This window comes from Trachemys scripta, chromosome 2 (genome assembly GCF_013100865.1).
Source record: "Trachemys scripta elegans isolate TJP31775 chromosome 2, CAS_Tse_1.0, whole genome shotgun sequence".
Taxonomy (NCBI): Eukaryota; Metazoa; Chordata; order Testudines; family Emydidae; genus Trachemys; species Trachemys scripta.
Genome location: NC_048299.1, coordinates 20,792,663 through 20,811,059, shown reverse-complemented (window position 1 = coordinate 20,811,059; position 18,397 = coordinate 20,792,663). Strand labels below are relative to the sequence as shown.

The following is an 18,397-nucleotide window of genomic DNA, read 5'->3' as shown; positions in this document are numbered from 1 at the left end:
ATTAAATGGTCAGTTTTCACAGTCAAGAGTGGTAAACAGTGAGGTCCCCCAAGGATCTGTAGTGGGACCAGTGCTGTTCAACATATTCATAAATTACCTGGAAAATGGTAGACAATGAGGTGGCAAAGTTTGCAGACAGTACAAAATTACTCAAGATAATTAAATCCAAAGCTGACTGTGAAGAGCTAGAAAGGGATCTCATATAACTGGGTGTATGGGCAACAAAATGGCAAATGAAATTCTGTGTTTATAAGTGCAAAGTAATGCACATTGGAAAAGATAATACCGACTATACATACAAAATGATGGGGTTTAAATTAGCTGCTACCATGTAAGAAAGAGATTGTGGAATCATCGTGGATAGTTTTCTGAAAACATCTGCTCAAAATGCAGTGGCAGTCAAAAAAACTAACAATATTAGCAACCATTAGGAAAGGGATAGACAATAAGACAGAAAAGATCAAACTGCCACTATATAAATCCATGCTATGCCCACACCTCAAAAAAATATATTAGAATTGGGAAAAGTGCAGAGAAGGGCAACAAAAATTATTAGGGGTATGGAGCAGCTTCCATATGAGGAGAAATTAAGAAGGGGTAGGTCATTCTTAGGGATTGTTCATCTTAGAAAAGAGACGACTAAGGGGAGATATGATAGAGGTCTATAAAATCATGAATGGGTACTCCTGAGAGAATTCTGCACTAAAAAGTTAAAAATTCTGTGCACAATATTTTAAAATTCTGCAAAATTTGTCAATAAATAAGAACCAATGAGGAGAGGGCTGCACGCTCTAGATGTCACGCCCTTCCACAGATCAACCCAGCTCTTTTATCGCAATAGCTGACAGGATGAAGGTTCTTCCAGTGTCCTCTCAGAGGATTTCGAATTGGATCTCCACTTGCATCCGTTTTTGTTATGAGTCAGCACAGACTGTGCCTCCACCGATAGTGAAGGCTCACTCGATTAGGGCTCAGGCATCTTTGGCTGCCTTCCTGGTGCATGTTCCTATCCAGGACATCTGCAGGGCCGCGACATGGTCTTCAGTACACACGTTCACGATGCATTATGCCATCACCCAGCAAACCAGAGATGGCGCTTGATTTGGCAGAGCTGGGCGTGTTGCAATCGTCATGTCCATGAACTCCTACCCGCCTCTGATGATACTGCTAGGGATACCTACAATGGAATGGACATGAGCAAGCACTCGAAGAAGAAAAGATGGTTACCTTTCATAACTGTTGTTCTTCGAGATGCGCTGCTCATGTCCATTCCATGACCCACCCTTCTTCACCTTTGTCAGAGTCTGGTAAGGAGGAACTAAGGGAGAGGGGAGCCAGCAGCGCTCCTTATACTGGCACATATGTGCACCACTCCAGAGGGCACTAGAGCCGGTCCCCTACAGATACCACTGAGGGAAAAACTTCCAGCACTGGTGCATGTGGTGAGCACACGCACCTACAATGAAATGGACATGAGCAACACACCTCGAAGAACAACAGTAACTAAAGATAACTGTCTTTTTCTTTTATCTCCCCAAAGTCTCTTTTTAAGGCCCCAAAAAGGGATGGTGGAATAATAATTTTGTCCACCAATTGAACCTCTTTTTGGACACTCCAGTTGTGGTTCATTGATTTCTGATCCTCTGCTTCTCTTTTTTACCAGTCATAATCTTAGCATAGTCCTTGTGTAGTATTAGTAGATCCTTTGTTTAAATTAATGTAGTCTGTCTCTTTCTCACATCTTTTCTTTAAAAGTTTTATACAGCAGATCTTTACGACAATTCATGAACCTTTACCCACTTTTCACCCATTAGGTAACAATTACAGTAGCTTGCGAGGCCCCAGTTACAACAGTATTAATAAAAATGAGGATTTCAGAGGTACTCTGACCATGGTGTCTGATTATGATAGAGGTCATGGCAATTTCACACCTCTTACCACAGAGTTTATTTTTGGAATGTCATTTATTTCAAGCTGTTCATGTAAGCTGATGTCACTGGCTATAATTCTATTATATTCAGGCCTTTCCTAACAGTGTATGTCTATGACCTCCAGGACTGTGTTTATCTCAAGTTTGAATGAAACTTACAGGGGCAAGCTCATAGTACATAATAAGTACTCCTGTTCTTTTTGATAATACTGTGTGTCATTTTTGATCCTACAGACTAACTTTTATACACAGAATCTAGAGTGTAACTGACTAATCATGTGGCAGTAACTTTTTGGAACAGATTCATTATAAAAATAAAAACCACTCCAATCACCAAATGTAATTAATTACCAACAGATGAATAAAACCCTCAATTACGGTTTCCAGTGAGATACATTTCTCCAACAATCTAGGAGCTAAAAAAGAGAAATTTTATAAGCTACAAACATAAGGGATATTTATCAATATTTCTTTTTGCACAGAAGTGCACAAAATGTACCAAATCTTGTTTGAGTGCATTTTTTGCTTACCTATGGTTTTTTGGTCCCTGGCTAGGGTGTAATGCTGAAAAGGAAATCAGAGGGAAAATTAACACTGTTATTATTTCATAAATTATAATTTTTCATGTCTTCTTGAAATATGAAATAAATCAGCACTTGCTTCTCACTGTAGCCTCAATCCTGCAATCTTTGTATTTATGAAATTCCTGTTGGCTTCGGTGGGGCTTGCAATGAAGGCCACAGGTTTGGACTTTTAACAAAAGGGCAGTAGTTCTGAGAGATACTTGCAGAAAAATGAATGAGTTGTAAACAATGTGTGGAAACAGTTCAGGCCTTGAGCAGGACAGTAAAGGGATGTTGGTTCTTTTTCACAATGTTATCATTATTACATCTAGTGAGATACTCAGTAAACTTCCTGGCAGGATATTTGGTGTTAAAAAGACAAAAGTTTTCTTCAAAGATGTTGAGTTTTTGGAAACAATTTTTCAAATTAGTTATTTCTTGCAACTTTACATGTAAAATATGGAATTCTATTAACTAAGAAACTAATTAAAGAAACATTTACACAATACCCACTTCAGCCATTTCTGATTATAAAATGGGAAGGAAAGAACTACCAACATGTAAATAAAATTTGTTTCTAAATTTTAAAAAATCAATTTAAAATTATTTAACTTTTTAAAATTTGATTTTTTTTATTCTGATTTTTATTCATTCTGGTATTTTCATATTTAGTCATATGGAAACATGAGAGGTAATAGATTCTTTAGGTTGCTTTAAGTTTTACTGCACACAGTTAAATGTCAACATCATGAAAGCATGTTTATCAACCTTTTCTTTCAGTAGGAATTTCTCTACCACGACCAACAGAGCTATGTATATCATCTCAAAATCATAGGTGGGTTTTCCCATAAATTTTGTTCAATTACAAGTACTGTAGTGGGAAAGCCCTCTCACCTCTTCCTTATATAATAGAACCTCAGAGTTATGAACACCTTGGGAATAGAGGTTGTTTGTAACTCTGAAATGTTCATAACTCTGAACAATATGTTATGGTTGTTCTTTCAAAAGTTTACAACTGAACATTGACTTAATACAGTTTTGAAACTTTACTGTGCAGAAAAAAATGCTGCTTTTAACCATCTTAATTTAAATGAAACAAGCACAGAAATAGTTTCCTTATTTTGTCAAAATAAAGTTTAAACTTTACCTTTATTTTTTTAGTAGTCTATGTTTAACACAGTACTGTACCGTATTCATTTATTTATTTATTTTGGTCTCTGTGGCTGCCTAATTGCATACTTCCAGTTCCAAATGAGGTGTGTGGTTGATTGGTCAGTTCGTAACTCTGAGGTTCTACTGTAGATTTTAATCCCTGTCAGTTCTTGCAGTTTAGTGTACAGTATTTACAACATATACCAAAAAATGTTTGACAACAGACCCAGTTCTGAAAACTCTTCTGTTGGGACTACGCATGTAGTAGGAGTAAGCACTATCCCCACCAGGAAGCGTGTGCAGGATCAGATCTTAAACTGGTAACATCTTATGTGTTTGTTTAGAGACTACAGAACACATACCTTATTTGTTTTTGGAAAGAGAAAAATCTGGTTCCACTTTACCATGTGTTCAAGTATTTTACTTGGTTTTGTTTTTAATGCTCAGAGCATTTTGACCAGAGGGCATGGTGTTTTGGTTTAAGGAATTTAAGGGGGTAGTATTTATTCTCTCTCTTGTAGTAATCAGATAACTCTCACTCCATGTTCTGATTGCACTCTGGAACTTTGGCTGTGCAGTATTATAATATGAACAGCTTCATTTCATAGTTGGCATTCTCTGTGTGTATGTTAACTTATATACATTTGTCATTGGTTGAAAGGTATCTTGTCAACACATCGTCTTATTAAACCTCTTCATGTAACAAGTCTCATATGAACTTTTTCCCCTTCGGATATTAGGTCCCCAGGTCACCTTAAAGCTTTAGCAAGGGGTTCATAACAAGGTTGGAAAAACCCATTGCCTGGTGTTAATCTGAACAAGTAACTCTACACTGCCTGATGGAATGAATGTAATGTGCATCTTTCAGTTTGGCAAGTGTTCCTGTAGTACTCCCGGTTAGCACGATGTAAGTCATCAAGACAAGTAATTTTTTGAAAGATGTCCCTTGACCTTGGCACCACAGAAAAGACTATTAACTTTTCTTTACAGCTGCTTTCCAAATGAATTGGAACTCTACTGCAAGGTTTGTTAGTTGGTTTTCAGCACTCCCTTAGTGACATTTCAATTGGTGAATATACCTGTCTGGAAGTGATTACCACTCATTGCTGTGAGACAGCAGATTGTTGCTATATTTTAGACTATTCATCAGCAATACAGAAAGTACTGACACCTGTGAATGGGAAGATGTCAGTATTCAGAGTGGAGCTCCAAACACCAATTCAGAGTAGGTCTTTGCTACACATTTGAAATGTCCCCACTGGCAAAATCTGAAATGTCTTTTGTACCTCACCTATTCAGCATACGTTAACTTGCATCACCCTTTATTCATCCCAGTTAATGTGTCCCCACTTCTTCAGATGCATGGAGTGAAAGTTACAGATGCAGGCATTATATAATGACAAGAGAAGAGCGTACCTCACAAGTGGAGAACCAGTATTGACAGGGCCAATTTGATCAGGGTGGATGAAGTCCACTCCCAATAATAGATGAGGAGGTGTCAATTCCAGGAAAGGCAAAGCTGCTTTTGTAATGAGCCAGCCACTCCCAGTCCCTATTCAAGCCCAAATTAATGGTGTTAAATTTGCAAATGAATTTTAGTTCTGCTGTTTCTCTTTGAAGTCTATTTCTGAATTTTTTTTGTCCAAGAATAGTTCCTTTTAAATCTGTTATAGAATGTCCTGGGAGTTTGAAGTGTTCCCAGCCAATGGGAGCTGCACCTGTGTGCATGTGTGTGTGGGGCGTGCAGCACGCGGACCCCTCTTGGCAGGCCCTAAGGCTAGGAGCCGGACATGCTGGCTGCTTCCCGACCCAGCAGCCGTGTGGCGGCTAGCACGGAGTCTGCCAGCCCTGCTGCGCGGCACATTCCGGTCAGCACCCGCCAGGATCCCTTTTCGACCGGGTGTTCCGGTCCAAAACCAGACACTTGGTCACCCTAGGCACAGCAGCAGCAGTGATGAGTGAGAACAGTGCCATGACTGGATCAAAGTCCCAGAGGTGCCTTCCCCCCTAAAAGTTTCCATCACAGCCATTGCCTCCACAAGCTTCCCAAGGGCGTAGTTTGGAAGCCACAAACCTCTATCCTCATGGTATCTGAACTCCATCAAATAGTTGGAGCAAGGGTACTGGATGTCAAGAGATCTGGTTTCTCACTACCCCTTACTGAGAAATTAGGCAAGTTCCTTTGTAGATACAAATGTAGTCCCTCAGTTTTTCAGTCTATACAACAGTAGTTGTACTTACCCACCTTCATAAAATCACATTGAAATCTTCAGATGTATGGTAGTATGTGAAGGCATAGTCTTCTTGTTCACTGTTAGTGTAAGGATACAAAAGGAACTTGCCAATTAAAGCAAACTGTTGAGATAGATTTGGTTCTTTAGAAAGAATGGCACGAGCTTTGGTTTTGAAATAACAAAATGAATACATGTGAGCCTTTCTGCATATTTATGGTAATCATGCATCATAGACAGTTGCAAAAATCAGTCCTTGATATTTGTAGGTAAAGAAACAGCATAGTGGTTCAGCCAAAAGGCAAAAAGGAAACAAAAGGCTGTTGTGCCATTTTGCTTATGCAGTGATATTACCATTTGAGTAGATTTTTTTTTTTTTACCACTCAGCCAATTTTTATGCAATTGATAGAATATTTTTTAGAAAGTAAAAAGGAGATTGTAGCCAAGGAAATTCAATTCGGTCAACTTGTTTACTTATTCAAAACCAATATGAAGCTTTTTCTTGCAAGAGAAGTATAGAGGGAGATGCTGGCATTGTTTTAATTTTTCTAAACCAAAAAAGGAGATTCTCTATATCAAACAATTCAGTTTATGTGTGTTTACATATTTGAACTTTTAAATTATATGGATTAAATGAATATCAGCCTACAAAGGTATCAGCCATGGACTGCATCATTTGTTCTCATAATACAAGAATAAAGGGACATTAAATGAAATTGAAAGGCAATATATTTTAAAACTGGTAAAGGAAAATATATTTTGACACAAGGCACAATTAATCCTAAACTCACTGCCACATAATGTCATCGAGGCCAGGATCCTAGTAGGATTCACAAAAGGATTAAGTATTTGAATAAACAATAAGAACATCTGCATTTATATAGTAAAAAATAAAAAGGCATATAAACCTAAAGCTAGATTTAGGGAAGAATTTCTCCCATGGGAATAATGCATGCCACAAAGAGTTCTGTGCATGAGGGTGGTCAGAGCAGGTCAGTCTGATAACCATTGCACTAGGCCAACTGGCTCTCAAACATTTGTACTGGTGACCCCTTTCACACAGCAAGCCTCTGAGAATGACTCCCCCTTAGAAATTAAAAACACTTTTTTAATATTTAACACTGTTAAAAATGCTGGAGGTGAAGTGAGGCTTGGGGATGGAGGCTGACAGCTCATAGTTGTGAGCTCAGTCCTTGAGGGGGCAGTTTAGGGATCTGGGGCAAAAATCTGTCTGCGAATTGGTCCTGCTTTGAGCAGGGGGTTGGACTAGATGACCTCCCAAGGTCCCTTCCAACCCTGATATTCTATGTAATAACCCTGTGACCTCTTAAGGGGTCACGCCCCCAGTTTGAGAGCCCCTGTCCTCTAGTGGTCAGGCAATGGCTCCACAGTTCTTTCTGGTCTGGTCATTCTAGACAGGACTCTGGCTGATTTGTATGTGGCAGGCCTCAATCTCTCCTGAGTATTTCTTCTATTCCCCTTAAGGTTCTGTCACAATAGAGGTACAGGAGAGTAAGGTGGGGGATCCAGGGCTTCCAACTCCACTGGGTCCCTCCTGACCTAGGGCCCTATAGGGGCATTGCAGTGTTTGGACCACTTGCTGGTCCACCCCAAGTTATACTCCCCCCTCTCCCCCCTCCGATCACTTCCTACCAGGCTGTTGCTCCTCTGGGGCATTTTCATGGGCTCGGGAGTATGAGGTTAGTCTGTCATTGGGACAAGATCTTGTTTTACTCTGTCTCTTGTGAGTTTACAACTCCCGAAGAAGGGGGAGTTGAATCCGGATCATCACATCCAGAGTAGCTTTAGGAATGCTGCAGCCAGTCCTTTCACAGCTCCAGGCTCCTTTCACAGCTTCATAGTCTCACTTCCTGGTGCTGTTACCCGCTCAATTTAGAGTACCAGGTCCTTTTAATTTTCCCTCCCTCCTCCCTAGCCCAGTACTGCTCTATGCCATGCTCAGGTTTAGTGTGAAATCTGCAAACTCCATCACAGAGGTTCACCTTGTAAATTGAGGTGGTGCATTTACTTACAAACATTGTTCTAGTATGTCACTAGCCAACTGAGAAGGAGAGATACTAACAAATAGAGCAGAAAGCCTGAAGAGAGGTGGAGTTCACTTTCTGAACATAGTTTTCAAGAACCTCAGGTTTATGAGTGATTTTTTCCATAATGTCCAGTGAATTACCGTAGAACCTTAGAGTTACAAAGACCAGAGTTATGAATTGACCAGCCATCCACACACCTCATTTGGAACCAGAAATACGCAATCGGGCAGTAGCAGAGAGGGGTGGAGGGAAGCAAAGACTGTACAATACTGCGTTAAATGTAAACTACTAAAAAAAGGGAAAGCAGCATTTTTCTTCTGCATAGTAAAGTTTCAAAGCTGTATTAAGTCAGTGTTCAGTTGTAAACTTTTGAAAGAACAACCATAACGTTTTGTTCAGAGTTACAAACATTTCAGAGTTACGAACAACTCCCTTCCTGAGTTGTTCGTAACTCTGAGGTTCTACTGTAAGTAAAAATATAAAAGGTAGGTTTTCATTATCTAGAGCATTGGTTCTTAACCTGGGGTGCGAGAGACGCCAGATTTTTTTAGAAGGTAAATCATCGAAAACACAAATTAAGCAAAGGCATGTAAGTACAACTACTTTGTTTCATCAAACCTATGTATTTACTAACATTATAAATTTTTTAACGATTACTGTAATATACAAACAAAAATATATCTAGGTTTAAAAAACTGACCTACTTCAACTATTTTTGATAAGGGGTGTAAGAACATATTTTGATTTTTGATAAGGGGTGCGAGAACATATTTTGAGATTCAAAAGGGTGCAGGGTACAGTAAAGATTAAGAACCACTGATCTAGAGGTAAATGAAAAATGATGGCCAACTCCAGTAATAGGTTAAGGTTGATACTGAGTCCACTGAGGAAACTTGTTTTATTTGTAGACGCAATACTGTTGTGTCTTTCATTAGTCACTTTGTCAAGAAGTATGTGCAGAGTGAACGTATGAATATTTGACCAAAGGAGAAAACCACTGATTATAGCACCAACCTTATTACACAGGAGGGCCACAGAAATCTAAGCACAACCTTATGTGGGCCAAACAGATTCTACATATTTAATAAGATTTAAAGTCACCTGTATTAATTTATATTTTAAGTTCAACTTGTTTGTATGTCTTTAGATAGGTTGTTTCTATGTATAGTGTTGTCTATTTACACATGTGTACACTAAAATGATGTAAACATGATGATAAAACGCTAATGAATTGGCTGTTATAGTGTGTTGAAGCAGGCCATGGGCCTTATGAAATGTTTTGGTGGGCCGCAGGTTGGGCACCCCTGGGTTATAGTAATAGGTTGTTGGTTTGGCATGTCTAAAACCATCCTGATACTGTATGTGTACACTTCATATTGAGAGATTAATGATGAGATCAGTGTGTTTTTTAGTTTAAAAACAATAGCTTCCTGGAAGCTAGCCATCAGCTTCACACCTATCAAAATGCTTATTTTGTCAGCTTTGTTTCCTCAGCACTGAGAACTGTGAGCAACTTTTATTTTTTTCTCCTGTTTACAGCTTCTGGAAATTAATTGGACAGGACTGACCAATCTTCTGGATGTTCCAGGACTGAAGTAAGCATAATAAAAGTCACTGTGTCTGTTTTGCCTCCTTGTCCATTTCCTCATAAAAAGTGTGTGTGGAAGAGTCAGAAAGTTAGAAAATCTAAAATATCCTGGTTAGATCTGAAACCAGCTAAATATGTAGGTTAAATGTCTTATGGCCCATTGCCACTTAATATTCCATTTAGAGTGTGTAGAAATTATATAACAATGAGGATTTAATGATAAAACATTATAGTAGTATAAGAAAGGGTTATGTCTACAAGAGCTGGCTTTTCCAGCAAAACAGTTTTCAGTCACTTTATTCACAGGACTGGGATCTAACTGCTGATATGGAATGCTGCTGGGGAGCTGGGCAGCTAATCCAGGAGTCAGGAACCAGGGCAGCTGGCAAACTGAAAAAATCCATTTTGGTACTTCTGAAATTGAATTTTTCTTGCCTTTCCCTCCTATGAAAAATTGTGATTGAAAATTTTTGCAGAATGGAAGATTCTGTTCCCAATAAGCTCTCATGTCTAAGCTGTTCCCAATAAACTACTACTATTGTGTGTATATGTGTGAAACAGCAATATGCCTTCAAGGGCTTGAAACCTCCCATTCACTTCAGTGGGAGAAAGAATTTGAAAAAAAAAAAAATTTATATGAATTTCAGTTACTGAGGTTTAAAATAATCCATGATTATGGTCTTGCCTGTTTAAAATTCAGTAATATGGGGTATTCTCATAGCAGTTAGTTTCAAAGGTGTTCATGATTATTTTTTCCTCATTTGAAGTGTTCAGTTTCCTTCCTTTCAAAACTTTTTTGGGACCCTGCACTGTATTAAGTGGTGATCAAAGGAAGTGATGAAGGAATATTGCTTTATATTTGAAAACAGAAAAAACATGTTGACCTGGGTTTCATGATTCTTTGTGATATTAAAGGATAAAAATTCTTCACGAAATAAAGAATTGGGAGAGGGGGAAAAATGTTGTGATATAAGGGCTTTGATACTAATTAGGATAATACCATTAATTCCTTCACATTAAAGTTATCCATGTTTAGCCAGAGCTTTAAACTGTTGTAATAGTGGAACAAAGACTAATGAGAGGAATGAGTTTGACTCAGACATTTGGGATCAAATTAGAAGACTGGCAGGCCAATCACCAAAGCCAAAATTATCAAACTTAAGTTTGATACCTGAAAATAAGATGTTTAAACTCTCAAGTGTTACTTGATTCCAGAATCGTTTTGGTAACCTTGGATAAAGGAATGAGATGAAAATCCTTCATTACTCAAAATGTATGACTAAGACGTCACTTAATGATATTTGAAGTTGTGTGAAATCCCAACTGAACAAATTGAAATTAGAATTGCATTAATAAAAATTAATAAAAATTAGGATAATGGTTGCCTAACTGCTTTTGTTTAGAGCCCACTTAAAACTGACTCTTTGAGGAAAGAAGTCCTCTTGGCAAAAGAGAAAATTATGTACTTCTAGACTATAGCCTTTGAGTAATCTTTTGCTGTTTTCAGCTAATAAAACTGATTAAGATATCAGCAACATTTAGGCCCACTAGACTTTAGAGATTCTTCTCTCTGTCTAGATATATATTGTTTGCTTGGAAAACAAAGACCTAAAATGTAAATAAAACTGTGTAAGTTTGCCAAAGTCAAAAACTCAGTAACAGTTACCATAGCACCCTCAATTTGGCCACACATCTACATAATGTGTGCAGCGTGGGCGAGGTGGAGTTGCTGTGGAAACTAAAACTGAGTTGACTCATGTTTACTTTCACCGGTAACACTTTAGTGCTGTATTGGTATTTATTTTCCTTGATTTGGGAAGATGGACATTCAAAACAAATCTATTTTAGCCGTTGTAACCAGTGATGAATAAGATGTTGCTGCTTGCAAGGAAGGACATAAAGTCTCCCATTGACCATCAATTCGTGCTTGTGGCTCTGGCAGTTATGTCAGCTGTTTAACATTTTTGTTTAAATGAAGGGAAAATAATTTTATTTTGAAAAATATTTGAAGTGTTTATCTTAAGTAATAACATTAGCTTTTTATCACTAAATTGCCTCAACATTTTTTGTCACATGCTAGCAGGGATTAGGACTAACTTTGATGCTCTTCTCCTGCAATACGTAGTGGGTGCATTAATTGAGAGTTTCTTGTTGTATTATTTGAAACTGGAAGGAAACTTATTTGAAACTGATAAAAATAAATATCTGATTTTACAAAATATAATTAACTTATGATACCAATTGCCACAAGACCTCACTGAAGCCATGAGCTTAGTAGAATTCAATGTTTACATGGGTACAGAATACCCACAGCTATGTTAGAGAGGGTGGTAAGAACTTAGTAATGTAAGTGACATAAACATTTATACTTCAGGGCACTCGTGAACCATTAACTGACAGGGATTAGGAGAACACTTCACTTTTGGGCAAAATACTCCATAATTGTCCAGTATGTGTTTTCTTGCACCACCCTGAAGCATCTGATAGTGGCCAACATCAGGGTGCTGGATGGATCACTGGTCTGATGCAATTTTTCAGTTCTTATGTTCCTATAACAGTGGTTGCCATTAAGAAGTCAGTTGTTTGCTAACAAGTGCCATAGTTACCAGAGTTATTTCTTATTTGAGGTGTAGGAGGAAACTGGGGAATCACAGATATAAACGGTGTGTGGCGTCTGACTGCTAACCAATAACTGACTTAGTAGCAACTACTGTACATCAGCCTTCTGTACAAAGTTGAAAATGTTTTACTAAACCAGTGGCATTTTCTCTGTAGTCTTCATCAATATAACATTTAGAAGAAAACAGTTCTTTCCTGAAAGAAGACTTGATAGGATTTTCGCTTTACTAGACACACCTCATCTTGGAGTGAAAAAATGTAGCAATTCTAGTTTTGTCACAGTCCAGCTGTCCCAAACTCAGGATGTTAAATATTTGAGGTTAGCTGGTAATGCTCCACCCATTACAATAAGTTCTGTAACTACAGGCCCCTGTTGCTGTCTCATGTGTTTATTTTGCTGGTTTTCACTTGAGCTGTAAAATCATTGGCTAAAGTGTCACAAATATCTGTTTTAGGCTTTTTACTTGCCATATTTTGATTCCTCTATTTGATTCCATACACCCACTAAAGATAAAAACATTTTCCTAGGAGTTTAAAATATTTTGAAGACCCAAAACTGTCAGCTGAGTATTTTGGTGAGGAAAATTTGACACTACCAGTTTCATTAAGTGACCACCTCTAGGGTTTGGCAGTGGAGTTTCAGGGAAGGTTTGGGAGTGGTGCCTTCTGCCAGCTGCATGTTTCCCTCAGGTAACATGCTCATTCAGAGATGCATGGTAATCAGGAGGAGGAGTCCTTCAAAGCAGATTTGTAGCTTCAGGTTCAATGCCTATTTTAGTTACCCAGTAGTCACACTACAGGTAATATGTTGATTCTGTTATCAGCCTCTCTTTGCAGAGGTTTATCACATACCAGCAAATACTCTTCCCAAAATGAAACTTTAATATGCTTTGATGCAACATTCCCATCTTACTTGTTTCTTTACATGAGAGTTTATTCATGTATTAAAAATTTTGGTTTACTGCCTAAAAACATTTTAAACTTTTAGCTAACTCAAAACTGGTTTAGTCTGTTTTAAAACAAAAACAAAAAATCAAAGCAAAGACAATAATATGAAAAGGAGTTTAAATATCCAGGAATTGTAGTGCCTATGTAATCCCCACACCTCTTAGGTGTGGTGCTCTGTCCCATCTAGTGGCACCGAGACCACTTAGAGATTAAGGAGTCTGCTACAGCCTTAGCAAAGAGGCATGTGGGTTTTAGCTTATGCATTTAGCTCCACAGAGCCAAGTTCTATCCCACCCCCTGACAAGTGTCATCGGTGTTACACCTAGGCACTGTTTTCTCTCTTCAGATAAAATAAAACTTTCTGACAGTACAACTTGCATTTGGATTTGAATGTGTCAGCAAAACTCTGTGCAGTTCTGAGGATATATGTGTAGGAGTAGGTGTGTTTTGTGCTAGTGAAGGATGGCAAGGACAGTGTAAGATAATGGTGACCAAACTGACCACTGTAGTGTGTGTGCATCCAGAGAGTTGTAGACGAGTGCTGTTTTATTACAGCAGGGTACATATTTTAGTAGAGACCCAAATTGGGGCACAAAATATATCTTGTGATTAGGGCCTTGTCAACACTTAAGAATAACCCCAGTTCAGCAATTGGTGGGGCCTGGACTGTACTCTTCTTGTACCGATAAGGGGAACCAAGAATTCACCTATCAGTTAGTTCAATCAGTGCCAACACTGGCTTGCCCTTGTCTATATTTAGCTGTCAGCACTTATTCCGCTATACCAATTGCTGAATCAGGGTTACATCTGAGTGCAGAAGAGACCTTAAACAAATTGTCCACGTTGTATGTCCTGTTGTGAGTAGTCCAGAACATTTGCTGATACTTATTACCCTAAGTCCTATCTACACTGACATTTCAAAATAGCACCTTTAAAATGTGTGGCTTCACTGGCAAAATCAAATCTGCAGTTTGCCACTGGCACAGCTGAACCAGCTGTAGCAATAATTGAAGCTGTTATTTAGAGAGGGCTCAGGTATATCTCCCTATGTTATCTAGCCGTGGTTACAAACTCCTAAACCTCACTATGGTGCTGCTACCACTCGCAGTGTACCAGTAGTGAAATACATGTCCAATTTTTACAAGTGTAGACAGTACAACCAGACAGTGTTGTTTCTCTAGAAATGTGCTAATATTGTTTCAGAGCTCAGTTTAGACCCTATCTTACTATTTTTCTCATTGGCATTGCTCAGGAGAAATAAGATTTTGTTAATGATTCCTAACGAGTATGATTTTAGTGCCCTTCTCTTCATAATGGGACACTAGTTCTCTGTTCGCTGCAGGCTGTACTTCACTCTCACGACACACATTTTTTCTTTGTGCATTTTGTTTTTAATTTAAACCGTCCTAATTTCTTTGAATGCATGCAAAAAGATAGCTTGTTTTGTAATAGTACAACACAGCCTAGCTTTCCAAAGCAGAGTTGAATGATTAAAATAGTCACATTTAAAAACTAAAATGCACAACGGTGAACATCTGCTTCATCAATATGTAATGGAGGTAACAGATCTTATACTTTATTCAGTAGCCTTTTTTCCTGGGTGACGATGGTGAGAGGCATAAGAACATAAGAATGGCCCTATTGGGTCAGACCAAAGGGCCATCTAGCTCAGTATCCTGTCTTCCAACAGTGGCCAGTGCCAAGTGCCCCAGAGGGAATGAACAGAACAGGTAATCATCAAGTGATCCATCCCCAGTCGCTCATTCCCAGCTTCTGGCAAACAGAGGCTAGGGACCCCCCATTCCTGCCTATCCTGTCTAATAACCATTGAAGGATGAATTTATCTAGTTATTTTTTGAACCCTGTTATGGTCTTGGCCTTCACAATATCCTCTGGCAAGGAGTTCCACAGGTTGACTATGCGTTGTGTGAAGAAATACTTCCTTTTATTTGTTTTAAACCTGCTGCCTATTAATTTCATTTGGTAACCCCTAGTTCTTGTGTTATGAGAAGTAGTAAACAACACTTCCTTATCTACTTTCTTTACTCCACTTATGATTTTATAGATCTCAATCATATCTCCCTTAGCCGTCTCTTTTCCAAGCTGAAAAGTCCCAGTCTTATTAATCTCTCCTCATACGGAAGCCATTCCATACCCCTGGATTAATTACACTTGTTGAGGGAAAAGCAGAATGTATAGCAAGAGAATCTTAGGCCTTTCCATTATTTTACATCTGCTGCTTCCACCTGGTGGCCATTTGGGGTGAAAATGCTGGGTGGCTTAAAATTAAGGCTACAATTTAGTCATGGATATTTTTAGTAAAAGTCATGGATAGGTTACAGGCAATAAACAAAAATTCACGGCTATAACCTATCCATGACTTATACTAAAAATACCTGTGATTAAATCTTGTGACCGGGAGGGTGGAGGGGGACTGGACGGGGAGGTGTCCAGGGCCAGCAGTACCAGCTGCCGGGGACCATGAACCACGGCTGCTCTGACTAGTCACCTGGGGACCGCTGCTGGGGCCAGTGGACCGCAGCTGCCAGCAGGGGCAGCTCTATGTATTTTGCCGCCCCACGCACGGCAGTCAGCCTTTGGTGGCATGCCTGCGTGAGGTCCCCCGGTCCCGCGACTTCGGCATACCTGCCGCCAAATTGCTGCCAATACTGCGGGACCAGCAGGCCTCCCGCAGTCATGCCGCCGAAGGCAGCCTAACTGCCGCCCTCACGGCGACTGGCAGACCGCCCCCCGCGGCTTGTCGCCCCAGCACGCGCTTGGTTCGCTGGTGCCTGGAGCCACTGCTGGCTGCCAGGGCTGCAGATTGCAGCTGCTTCCGCCAGCTGCCCAGTGTCCGCTGCCAGGAGCTGCGGATCATAGCTGCACCGGCTGTCCCAGGACCACTGTCGAGGGCTGCCGGAGCAGCGGCTGGTGTGACTGTCCCCAGGGTTCACCTGAGTAGCTGGTCCCAGAGTCAGCTGCTTGGATGGCCCTGGGGTCAGCCACACTGGTCCCTGCAGAAGTCACAGAGGTCATGGAATCCGTGACTTCTACAACCTCTGTGACAGACGTGAAGCCCTACTTAAAATCCAGATAAATTAGAGGGGAAAAATCTATACAATTTCCACAAAAGAAAATGTGCCCTGTAGCCAAAAAAATTGGCATGTACACATGCAGCTTAATTGGTGAACAATATAAAGGGCAAAATGTTGATTGTTACAAAGTTCCTGTACAGTGCTATGCAATAAAGAGGAAAAAAAAGAGTAAGATGTAATGCTCACTCCCTTCTCACTAAGGATGTTGCCCATATACGTGAAAACTTCAGTAAGGACTCAAAACCTACTCTCCTAAAGTAGTGTTACTACCAGGGCTTTGGAGCTGTGCTCCGGCTCCACTCCAGTTCCAGGAAAAAACCTGCAGTTCCACTGCTCCGGAACTGCTCCATGCTCCAGCTCCAGGCTCCACTCCAAAGCCCTGCTTACTACAGCATTTTTGCTTATTGTCCTGTAGTATGTTAGTATGTTAGTATTTTAAGGATAATTCTAGATCTGCTAAGAACTTCTATCATGAAGATGATTGCAAGGGGTCATGCTCAAGCAACTACAGTACGATAATGTCTCATGAACATGTCCTTAAGATCTTTTATCTTGTTAATTAATTGATATTTTTTATCCAACAGTGGTTTATCGGATACCATAATGTTGGATATAATATCCAACTACTTGGTGCTTCCAAATCGAATCACAGTCCCTCTTGTGAGTGAAGTACAGATTGCCCAATTGCGGTTCCCTATACCAAAGGTAAGCACTTTTTGTATTATAAAATAAATTGGTATTAATATATCAATTGAGTATAGTATTGATGTTTTTCAAGATATACCGGTACCTATACGTGTGTGGGTGTATAAAACATTACAGCTTACTCTGAATGCAGTCATATTGTTTATATTGAGGTTCCATTTATAAGTAGTTTATAAAGTGTTTATAAACTATAGCTGTAAGTGTGACACCAAATCCATTACCTTCTGTGTTGGCAGAACCTTTTCCTCTACTAACCAAAGAATATGGTTAGATGTTTAGACCAAAGCCCCAGATGGGTGTTTTTATTGAAAAATCAAATAAAATTTACTATTTAATTTTAGATGATAGCATTTGTTGGCAGGTATGGTGCTGCAGGGATGCTCTACCTTAATTTCCCCCAATGGGTTATCAGTAAGTTTAGCATGGTTTTAATTAATCGAACAGCCACTCCGCTTCCAGCCCCCTCCCCCTTCTCAGGGTCTCATTTTATTAATGGGAAGTTCAACACAGACACAAGAAAGACCTTCACCCAGGCTTCTTAGACTCAGATGGAGTATTCCCTCCTGCTATCAGTTCCACGTCCAGATCCTTTACCCGGGAGTCACTGTCAATGCTGATTCCTTCCTAGGAACAAGGGCCTTCCCTGCTGTAACTTCAGCTCTTCTGTAGGCAGCACTCAGCTCTTTAAGTCTGGCCTCCTGCAGCTATCTGGGAGGTCCCTCCTGAAGCTCCTTTCCCTGGTAGTTCTCCTGCTCTCTTCCCTGGGAGCTTGCCTCCTCACAAGTTGTCTTTCTCTAGGCCAACTCTCCCTAACTGAGCTCTGGTAGTCTTTTATCGGGTCTTGGTCCTTGTTTGCCATTTAGCTGCCAGCCAGTCATCTCGGTGGTTAGTTACTTGCAGGTGGACTGAGATGAGCTGGTTCTCCTTAAAGAGGCCCCATAGATTTGGTTATCTCTTCCCCTTAAAAGAGCCAGCAACTCTGTGACACCTGTTTGCAAAAAGTGCCATTAGCATTTTAATTACCTTGTCTTTGAAGACCTCAACTGAAGGAAGTCAGATACTGTAGATTAAAGTTATTACTATAAAATGTTTGGAAATACAAACTCGTATTCAACATTAAACACAAATATAGTCTCAAAATAGTGATGTAATGTTTTTAAAGGATTTACAGAAACTGCTTTTGAGAATATTAATGATGATATATATTTCTAGATCACTAAGTAAACACTTCTTCATTTTCTCAGGGTGTTCTAAGGATACACTTTATTGAAGCTCAGGATCTGGAAGGGAAAGATACTTACCTAAAGGGAATGGTCAAGGGAAAGTCAGATCCTTATGGAATCATTCGTGTTGGCAACCAAATCTTCCAAAGCAAGGTCATCAAAGAAAATCTCAATCCAAAGTGGAATGAAGTGTATGAGGTACAATCTGCCAGAGTTTGCATTGCACAATTTAAAATAGTTCTCCAATATGAGTCACTTTGTTCTGGTCAGTGGAAAATATTAGGGAGATTTTGC

General features: G+C 39.6%; 1 protein-coding gene across 4 annotated transcripts in view; it reads left to right on the top strand.

Annotated features, from left to right (window-relative positions):
• ESYT2 (extended synaptotagmin 2) overlaps positions 1 to 18,397 on the top strand; it is a 135,544-nt gene that overhangs the window by 77,918 nt on the left and 39,229 nt on the right. For all 4 annotated transcript variants that reach the window (XM_034760015.1, XM_034760017.1, XM_034760018.1 and 1 more), the window contains exons 7-9: positions 9,465 to 9,520; positions 16,760 to 16,880; positions 18,125 to 18,301. In XM_034760015.1, coding sequence (XP_034615906.1) covers positions 9,465 to 9,520; positions 16,760 to 16,880; positions 18,125 to 18,301 — 354 coding nt within the window. The remainder of the gene's footprint in view (positions 1 to 9,464; positions 9,521 to 16,759; positions 16,881 to 18,124; positions 18,302 to 18,397) is intronic.